Raw genomic sequence first — 10975 nt, forward strand, 5'->3', positions numbered from 1 at the left:
GTCTTAATCAGTGTTGTATCAAGTATCGCTACCCTCTCCCGTTAGTACTGGTCACCCTAGAACAACTCCGTGCTGCCACCATCTTCATTAAACTGGACCTCCGTAGTGCATACAACCTGGTCCGGATCAGAGAGGGAGATGAGTGGAAGACAGGGTTCAGTACCACCTCAGGCCACTATGAATACTTGGTAATGCTGTATGGGCTCTCTAGCACCCCCTCAGTCTTTCAGCGCCTAATAAACGACGTCCTAAGGGACATACTGGGATGTACCTGATCACATACATCGACGACATCTTGATCTATTCCACTTCCCAGGAGGAGCATGTCCACCATGTCCGGAAGGTCCTACAAAGACTACTCCAGCACCAGCTTTACATCAAAGCCGAAAAATGTGAGTTCCATAAGGACACCATTTCGTTTCTGGGGTACATCATCAGCCCTGAGGGGGTTACCATGGACCGAGGTAAAGTTCAAGCAGAATGGTAGTAGAATGGTGGTAGAATGGCCCATGCCAGTAATCGTGAAGGAGTTACGGAGATTCCTGGGTTTTGCAAATTTCTACAGGCGGTTCATCAGAGACTTCAGCTCCATAGCACACCCGTTGACGTCTCTGCTGAGAGGAAAGCCCAAACACCTGCCCTGGAATCCAGCTGCCCAAGCAGCACTAGAGCAACTCAAGAAGGCCTTCAACCTTCATCAAACACCTAGACCCGTCCAAGCCGTTCATGGTGGAGGTTCAAGGCTCAGTACGAGACTGCCGTAGGAGCCGTCCTCTCACAACGTTTCGGAGAGAGGCCCAAGCTCCATCCTGTGGCCTTCTTTTCCCAAAAACTATCACCAGCAGAATGAAACTACGATGTGGGCAATAGAGAACTATTGGCTGTAAAGCTAGCCCTGGAGGAAAGACACCCTTCGTCATATTCACTGATCACAAGAACCTAGAGTACCTACATACCGCCAAACAGTTATCACCTCGTCAAGCCCGATGGTCACTATTCTTCGCCAGGTTCCAATTCACCCTGTTGTACAGACCCGGGTCCAAGAACACTAAGGCTGATGCCCTTTCTCGTCTGGACAGCACTGAGGTTCTGAGGAACCACGAGGACTACATCATTCCCCCTTCCTGTATTATTAGTGCCCTGGAGTGGGAGCTGGATCAAACCTTAGCGAACATTCCCCAGTCACAGTTTCCAGCAACATGCCCCTCAGGACGACGATTTGTGCCCGAGCGGCACAGACAGGAACTCATTGTCTGGGCCCACATGGCGGTTGCCACAGGTGACCCAGGTGCACACTGCACCTACCATCTGTTGTGGGCAAAGGTACACAGAGAAATGGCGTCATGTTCATCGTGTGCCCAATGTAAAGTTCCACGGACATTCCCGGTCGGCAAGCTCAAGCCCCTACCTGTACTGGAACGTCTCTGGTCCCATCCTTAACTCACGGTGCAGGAGGGGTAAGCTGGAGTATTTAATCGAGTGGGAGGGCTACGGGCCAGAGGAACAGTGCTGGGTGCCGCCGCAAGACACCCTGGACCCGCAGCTATGTAAGGACTCCCACGCATCACAACCTGAACTTCCAGGACCACGACCCCGGGGGAGACCCAGAAAGGACTCTTCTCCCGGAGTGAGCCCTTTGGGGGGGGGTTCTGTCATATCTCAGCCCTGATGCTGAGATGCTGCTTGAAGCTGTGGGCTGCGTCTCTAATCGCGTAGTTACCGTCTATATAGCAGCTGAGATACATGTATTTTTCCCCACTACAGACCTATAGTAGGAAAGTATGCGGTTTGGGACGCAACCGAACTCCCTTGTTCGCCGTAAAACGTAAAACTGCCGTGTGTGATCGTGTCCTGTCACAAAATGCAGTGAAAACTCCCACATGACGCTCATAATGTGATTAAGGTGTTTACATGTCTGTAATACACGTCCATAATGCGACTAAAATAGGAGTACTCCACCTGTCTTAATTAGATTATTGCTTACTCCGATTATGATCTTAATTAGATTAAGGTAAGTAAAAATTGCTGTTTACATGGTAGTTTCTTAATTAGAGTATGGTCTTAATCGGATTAAGAGGGGATTACTGACTGCGTTTACATGGACAATAATAATCCACTCTTAATCTAATTAAGACCATAATTTGATTAAGAAACTACCATGTAAACAGCAACATTAATCTAATTATGGTCATAATCTAATTAAGCTCTAATGGAATTAAGACAGGTGGATTACTCCTGTTTTAATCGTATTATGGACGTGCATTACAGACATGTAAACACCTTAATCACATTATGAACGTCGTGTGAGCATTTTCACCGCATTTTGCGACAGGACACGATCACACACGGCAGTTTTATGCTTTACGGCGAACAAGAGAGTTCGGCTGTGTTCCCAAACTGCATACTTGCCTACTATAGGCCGGTAGTGGGGGAAAATACATGTATCTCGGCTACTATACAGTAGGTAAGTATGCGATTTGAGACGCAGCCCATGGCTTCAAGCAGTCGTCTGTTTGCACGTATAGCATGACTAATAATTAACCGCACTTGAAGCGTTCGTAAAAAATTTAAATAAAAACACCCAAAACTATATACGGTACCATAATGAGGACGAACTGTATGTTGACACGTGAAATTCTGGAGGGACGTCGGACGGCGTGGCGCGGTGACGTAATGACGCGGGCTCTTAATCTAATTATGATCAATAACATGTAAAACGGATATCGTTTACAAGGAAAATGGATAGGATAATGGATAGGAAAATGGATATCGGATTCCTGTGATCATGGCAGGACGTTTGCAATAGAGAATCTAGCGCAAGGACGCGTTTCTCCCGTGACTTGTGCAGAACGTTGAAGACGGCTGCTTTGATTCCATCGTTCAGTGTTTATATAAGTCCACTGGACACACATGAACACTCTGAGTGTTAATTTAACACTAGAGATTTTACTGTGTACTTCAAACGGTGTTAAGATAGATAGACATAGATAGATAGATAGATAGAGATGGATATATGGATAGATAGATATATCGAGATACATGTGTGTATATATATAGAGAGAGAGAGAGAGACAGAGAGAGATAGACGTTTCTTGTAGTTGGCCACCAGGTTTGCACACATCTCAGGAGGGATTTTGTCCCACTCCTCTATGCAGATCTTCTCCAAGTCATTAAGGTTTCGAGGCTGACGTTTGGCAACTCGAACCTTCAGCTCCCTCCAAACATTTTCTATGGGATTAAGGTCTGGAGACTGCCTAGGCCACTCCAGAACCTTAATGTGCTTCTTCTTGAGCCACTCCTTTGTTGCCTTGGCCGTGTGTTTTGGGTCATTGTCATGCTAGATTACCCATCCACGACCCATTTTCAATGCCCTGGCTGAGGGAAGGAGGTTCTCACCCAAGATTTGACGGTACATGGCCCCATCCATCGTCCCATTGATGCGGTGAAGTTGTCCTGCCCCCTTAGCAGAAAAACACCCCCAAAGCATAATGTTTCCACCTCCATGTTTGACGTTGGGGATGGTGTTCTTGGGGTCATAGGCAGCATTCCTCCTCCTCCAAACACGGCGAGTTGAGTTGATGCCAAAGAGCTCCATTTTGGTCTCATCTATATATCATCATGTATATGTGCTTTCTTGAGCAGCGGACCTTGCGCGCGCTGCAGGATTTCAGTCCTTCACGGCGTAGTGTGTTACCAATTGTTTTCTTGGTGACTATGGTCCCAGCTGCCTTGAGATCATTGACAAGATCCTCCCGTGTAGTTCTGGGCTGATTCCTCACTGTTCTCATGATCGTTGCAACTCCACGAGGTGAGATCTTGCATGGAGCCCCAGGCCGAGGGAGACTGACAGTTCTTTTGTGTTTCTTCCATTTGCGAATAATCGCACCAACTGTTGTCACCTCACCAAGCTGCTTGGCAATGGTCTTGTAGCCCATTCCAGACTTGTGTAGGTCTACAATCTTGTCCCTGACATCCTTGGAGAGCTCTTTGGTCTTGGCCATGGTGGAGAGTTTGGAATCTGATTGATTGATTGCTTCTGTGGACAGGTGTCTTTTATACAGGTAACGAGCTGAGATTAGAAGCACTCCCTTTAAGAGTGTGCTCCTAATCTCAGCTCGTTACCTGTATAAAAGACACCTGGGAGCCAGAAATCTTTCTGATTGAGAGGGGGTCAAATACTTATTTCCCTCACTGTATATATACTTATAGATAGATAGATAGAGATGGATATATGGATAGATAGATATATCGAGATGCATATATATATAGAGAGAGTGAGAGAGAGAGAAAGATATATGTATATACATATAGATAGATAGATATAGATAGAGAGATAGAGATGGATATATGGATAGACAGATATATCAAGATACATATATATATATATATATATATATATATATATATATATATATATATAGAGAGAGAGAGAGAGAGAGAGAGAGAGAGAGAGAGAGAGGGAGAGAGATACATAGAGAGTTAGATAGATGGATAGATAGATAGATTTGCCCTGCATGACTCATTCCCTTCAGCTCACTGTCACCGAAGGCATATCAAGCCAGTGAAGTGTGACAGGATTGGTCAGTATGTGTAAAGATTGGAGGCCACTTTAAACACTCGCGACTTTCTTCTTCACCTCTACAGTCTATTCAGACACTGATGGATCTTCCACTAAAGACACTTAAGCAGGATGTTGCTACGAGGTGGAATAGCACCTTCTATATGATGGAAAGTTCTGGATGATGAGCTACCTGTCCCACTTCATATGCAGCAGTGGGCACTGATGGAAAGCATAACGACACTTCTCTCACCATCTCAACAAATAACCAGAGAGATTAGCAAAGAGGCCGACAGTGAGTTAAAACAACAACAACAACAACAACAACATTACTGGAGGCAGTACAAAAACTACAGTGGCCGTGAACTGCAAAACACATTAACAGATCAAGTGGAGAAAACACTCTAGATGTTTTTGTTTGTGAAGAAGAATTTACCCCTTCCTCTTAAATAAGGGAATTGAATGATGAGTGGTTGTGAGTCTAGGTGTTCAGAACTGCTAATGTTAATGTTAAAGTCGTTTAAGAACATTCAAAACAAGTCTTAAAATCACCAGTTTGATGTTCGATGATGAACCGGAAATGCTTGTTTTTGAAGAAAGATTGTATTAATGTTAATATGAATGAATAATAAGTTAACAAATCTTAATTTAATCTTTAGGCTTTATTTAATGTGTCCATATTCATTTGGAGTAATTGTTGAAATGGAGAGAATAAAGTTCTTATTTGCATTTCTTTCAGAATTGTGAAATTAATTATTATTCATTTAAAAGAAGGCGTAAAAGTCAGAACCAACAAAATCGGTATCGGTTATCGTTATCGGCTGAGAAATTTTGGTATTGGTGCATCTCTAATATAGATAGATAGATAGATAGACAGACGTGTGTGTGTGTATATATATATATATATATATATATATATATATATATATATATATATATATATATACTGTACATAAAATATATATTATATTATAATATATATATATAAATTTTAATTAACCAGCTAAGAATCATTAAAAAAAATACATAAAAGTTTGCTTATGATGATTTCTAATCTTTATGAAGGCTTATATTTATATTTGTCAGTGGAACACGCCCACAGTGATGTGGAAAACATCTGACCAAAGACCCTTGTGTTAATTATTCATGGGTATTCAAATTTGATTGGCTCCTGATATTTAAAGGGCTAGCTAGCACTACATTTACATTACATTTATTCACTTAGCAGACGCTTTTATCCAAAGCGACTTACAAATGAGAAGAAAATACAAGCAAAGTGATACATCAAGCAGAGAACAATACAAGTAGTGCTACCATACAAGATCCATTAACTGAGTTCTAGAAGAAGCAAAGTGCACATTTGAGAGCACAGAGTAGAGGTGTAAGTGTACATTATTTATTTATTTATTTATTTATTTATTATTATTATTATTATTATTATGAGTTGATTAGGTGTTCACAGAAGAGGTGGGTCTTTAGCTGTTTTTTTTTTTAAGATGGTGAGAGATTCTGCGGTCTCGTAGCATGAAACGTATTTGTCCCAGGTTATCAGATGTCCCACTTTTGCTGAACTCGCCCAATACGCCGTTTTTAATATTAAAAAAATACCAGTCAATACCTATATGACCTCCAAGTGCCAGTATGTGAAGATGAAATGAACAGAACACAAGGAGAGATTTTACTTTGCATGGCAGTGTAACAGTTAAACCCCTACAGGGACCGTAGTCCTGCCTCCCCTTGGCTAGGGACACCAAACTGACTGGAGCCAAAAAATAAAAAGTTTTTCTCCTTTATATCGGACTGGTGGTCCTAATAACACCCGAGGTAAGTCCAATTTATTTAACTTGTCCAATATTCACCTTTTTTTAATTTAATAAAAAAATTTTTTTAAAGCAATTAGCCCTCACTTGAAAGAAAAGCATGCCTGGAAGCAGTCTATTTAGAAGTACATTTTAGAAAGTTTTGTTGCTGGAGAAGAATTTGGGCAACGCCCCTTAAAATATTATTTACAGACTTCACTGAATGTCGGAAGGTTTTTTATTTGAATAATGTTACCACATAAACGTTATCACATACATTATCAATCTGTCCCTGTTTTAAAAAAAAAGGGGGGGGGGGTGTTGTAAGTAGCTGTTCGATTTGGTGATAATAATAATAATAATAATAATAATAATAATAATAATAAAAGTGGTTCTTGATCATTCCATACCCAGGCTTTCTGCGACACAGTGCTAAAACTGAGACGCACATAAATAAATTAATAAATAAATAAATAAACCATTGTGTAACATTTCCCATTTGGTTATGAGGAAATGAGGAAACTGGAGGCAGACATGTGATCTACTTTCGCTTTCCAGCCACAGTTTGTTTTCCTGTGCATATACACTGCCCAACATTAATATTGGCACCCTTGGTAAATATGAGCAAAAAAGCTTGTGAAAATTTGTCTTTATTGTTGAATCTTTTGTTCAAAAAATTCACAAAAATACTCTGCTGTTATGGATAGAAAACAATTGCAAACAAAACACAGGTATATGAACAAAAAACAATAACACATCTTTTGTTCAATATATGTGCGACAATTATCAACACCCCGGTGAATTCATATGAGAAAAATATATTTGAAGTATATTCCCATTGATGTGTTACTTCTTTTTTGTTTTTTTATTACACAGCGGTGACTAGGAACAGGAAAATTGTTCAACCATGACTTCCTGTTTCACAGGGGTATAAATATGAAGTAACACACAGGTCAAATTCTCTCAGTCATTCATAACAGTGGGTTAGACCAAGGAATATAGCTGTGATGTGTGGCAAAAGGTTGTTGAGCTTCACAAAACGGGACGTGCCTATAACAAAATAGCACAAGCATTGAAAATTTCCACCACCAGGGCAATAATTAAGACGTTCCAGTTTCCAAACTGTTTCCAGTTGTTTCTGCTTAGTAAAGGAACGATGACGCTGTCTATCACACTCGTCTTTGGGCACGCAAATGGCCAGGACAGGAGAGCGTTTCAAGAGCTTAAATAACTGATCAAATGATGTGTATTTGCGTATCATTCATGTGGATTTCCGTTATTGAGTGATAAGCAAGATCTGTCTGAGAATATTAACGCAAGACTGTATTTTAATTTTACAAGAAGCAAAGTGGACAAACCCTAACAATATATCAATAATAATAGGCTAATTACAATAATAATGAACATACAACAAGGTAAAAACATGTAGCCGAGTCTTGGCGGACTCTTGCGTATGAATAATACTCTTATAATACTCTTATGAATACGACTTTCGGCCAATAAAACGAACAAAGTTTATTATATATGCATGGCAACAAGTAAATACTTTACAACTGGGCATGAAACATCCATAATCAATAGTTATGTATCCATTAAAAACGACTTTTGGTACAGCATGTCACAGAGAGTTGTGATTTATTTATTTATTTACTTACTTACTTACTTACTTACATATTTATTTTTGGCCATCCCAATAAAATCACTGGGCCTTACCTGGCCACCTCTGAAAAAAAAAAAAAATGCTACGCCCCTAATTACAAGCACAAGATTGCAGTACATGGTCACAAACCTTCACTGCAGTTCAGCGTGCTTGTCCAAGTGGTGATAGTTTTTTTTTTTTAATCCAAATGCCATAGAAACCTGCTTTTAACTTCTTTTTTTTATATCTTTAACCCCAGGGATAACTGTTTTAATATCTGATGGCAGCAATGTTGAACACCAGCACAGGTCTTTGGGAAATCACAACACCCAGGTGAGAACATATTACAATCCAAATATTAAATGCAGTCAAAGCCTCTCGAAAATGGGGGGTGGGGGGTGGGGGGGTTTTTTCTTCCATAATGGAAGTTAACCCTTTATTTGAAGGGACTTACATAGCACATTTATAAGCTCTGCACAAACCTTTATTAAATCAGTTCTGAAGATGGCGATCACATTTGCGTTTATTTATAACGCTGTTATGAATGTCTGATTAAAATGCTCTGTCTCCTCCAAAGTGCTCGGTGTGAAATGGACTTTAAAGGGATGTTACTCTAAGTTAATGTATACGTTAATATTTAATAATGTCCTCAAATAGCATTAAAAATAAATAGCATTTCTCTGTGTGTGTATTTACAAGCCATAACATCAATTTCAGCATGAGAATTCTGGTATTAAATCTTCACTGTACACTAACTCAGCTTCTCGTGTACTGAAATTCTCTTGCATTAACTCTCTCCTTAGTGTTTTCAGCACAACAGAATATGATTATTCTGATGTTGGGATATTTCAACTGTGTGAGTATGGAACCCATGCAAGCCGTATTCTCCCTGTGCTCTACTCCCTGTTCTTCGTGGTGGGCTTCCTGGGCAACATGCTGGTGCTGTGGGTGATCCTGAGGGGCCCTCAGATGAAAAGCATGACTGATGTGTCTCTCCTGAACCTGGTCATCGCTGACCTTCTACTAATCTTCTCTCTCCCCTCCCAGGCTCACTACGCCAGGGATACCTGGGTTTTTGGTAGAGCCATGTGCACTCTGGTCCTCAGCGTGTACTACATTGGATTTTACTCTGGCATTTTCTTTATTGTGCTGATGAGCATCGACAGATACTTGGCTATTGTCCATGCTGTGTTTATCTTGAGAATCCGAACCAAGATTTATGGGATTTTAGCCAGCCTGGTAGTCTGGATTATAGCTATTGCAGCATCATTTCCTGAGCTGCTGTATCTTGTCAAAGAAAATGGGACTGAAGTAGTTTGCAGTGCTTATCCAAAAATTCAAGAAAGTCACAACGATGTGAGAAGTGCAGCTTTCTTTAAGATGAATATTTTGGGAATGCTGATTCCACTGAGTATTGTGGGATTTTGCTACTCGATGATTCTACAGAAGCTTCGGACTGTTCGTAAATCAGGGAAATTGGCCATTCGTCTTGTTGCTGCGGTCGTGGTGGTGTTCTTCTGCTGTTGGATACCGTACAACATTGCAGCATTCCTCAAAGCACTGGAAATGAAGCGTATCCTGCCTCCAGGGTGTGAGCTCAGCAAAACAATCCAGCTCATGCTGCAAGTCACTGAAGCTATAGCATACTCACACAGCTGCCTCAATCCATTCCTCTATGTGTTTGTGGGTCAAAAGTTCAGGAGGAACCTCGCAAAGCTCCTCCTCGAGACCCCATGCGTCAAAGTGCAGTGTGTGAATCGCTACCTGACCCGGGCCGCAGCCCCAGTGAATGACGATGAAGGCTCAGTTGGAATCTGAACGGAGGAACATGAAGTCTTTTTTTATATGTATAAATTACTTCCATTTTATACATTTTATGTACTATTGGAAATACTGTTGAGATAACTTGTATTTGCATGTGTTATATATCCCTGTTATTAGGTAAAGTTTACCATAATGTGCTCTTTTTTAAAAGTTTTGTAAACTCTCAGAGTGATATCATTACCTTTTGTACCTTTAATGTGTATTTTTTAATGTGTACCTTTAATATATATATATATATATATATATATATATATATATATATATATATATATATATATATATATACAGTATCTCACAAAAGTGAGTACACCCCTCACATTTTTGTAAATATTTGATTATATCTTTTCATGTGACAGCACTGAAGAAATGACACTTTGCTACAATGTAAAGTAGTGAGTGTACAGCTTGTGTAACAGTGTAAATTTGCCGTCCCCTCAAAATACCTCAACACACAGATATTAATGTCTAAACCGCTGGCAACAAAAGTGAGTACACCCCTAAGTGTACATATATATATGAAAATTAATTGAAACATACATTTTTATTATTAAGCAAAGTGTCTTGCACATAAATATCATTAAAATCCTTCGGAACTTTTTTTTTGCGTTGTTGTTTGACTCCATATCCCATCTATGCTTTAAAGGGGTCATGTGGTGCTTTTTAAAAGTTTTTTTTTTATTTCGTTATTTTGTTTATTGGGTGGAATAGAATAGGTTAACTTGCTTTAATGTTCAAAAAAACACATTTATTTTAACATACTGTACATTATTGCAGTACCTCTATTCCTGGGCTGCCTGAAACGCTCCAATTGCGTTCCGGTTTCTCCCAAGCCCCTCTTTCCAAAAAGCCCAGAGTGCTCTGGTTGGCCAGCTGACCCGTTGCATTGTGATCGGCCAAAAAGCTCAAGCGTGTGTCGGAAACATAACACCCCTCACCATAATGGCAAGCGTCAGCTTCCAAGGCTTCTAAAGCAGTTCTAAGTGACACAGTTAATAATGTCGCCGGTTTTACCGTATCAGTTCGAGCCCAGGTTAGATTCGGAAAACGTGGATGATCGAGCGGATCAATCAGAACCGACTTTGCAAGCACGACTTGAACACAGCGTTTCATAGTGGTAATTTTTTTTATCTTGTAACTCTCTTACCTTTCAGATAC

The 10975-nt window shown here is 40.3% G+C and overlaps 1 protein-coding gene across 1 annotated transcript; it reads left to right on the forward strand.

The window, feature by feature from the left end:
• The first annotated feature begins 6281 nt into the window (after positions 1-6281).
• LOC108254854 (C-C chemokine receptor type 4) lies at positions 6282-10418 on the forward strand. The gene is made up of 3 exons (XM_017450269.3): positions 6282-6382; positions 8256-8329; positions 8800-10418. The coding sequence occupies exons 2-3, from the start codon at positions 8277-8279 to the stop codon at positions 9812-9814; spliced, it is 1068 nt and encodes a 355-aa protein (XP_017305758.1). The 5' UTR covers positions 6282-6382; positions 8256-8276; the 3' UTR covers positions 9815-10418.
• The last annotated feature ends 557 nt before the right edge of the window (positions 10419-10975 follow it).

Source organism: Ictalurus punctatus, chromosome 1 (assembly GCF_001660625.3).
Source record: "Ictalurus punctatus breed USDA103 chromosome 1, Coco_2.0, whole genome shotgun sequence".
NCBI classification, from domain to species: domain Eukaryota; kingdom Metazoa; phylum Chordata; class Actinopteri; order Siluriformes; family Ictaluridae; genus Ictalurus; species Ictalurus punctatus.

Excerpts from the sequence above, each read along its gene's own strand:
- LOC108254854 (XM_017450269.3), top strand. The coding sequence starts at position 8,277 with ATGGCAGCAATGTTGAACACCAGCACAGGTCTTTGGGAAATCACAACA. Across the intron at positions 8,330-8,799 it reads TGGGAAATCACAACACCCAG|TGTTTTCAGCACAACAGAAT; the intron begins GTGAGAACATAT and ends CTCTCTCCTTAG.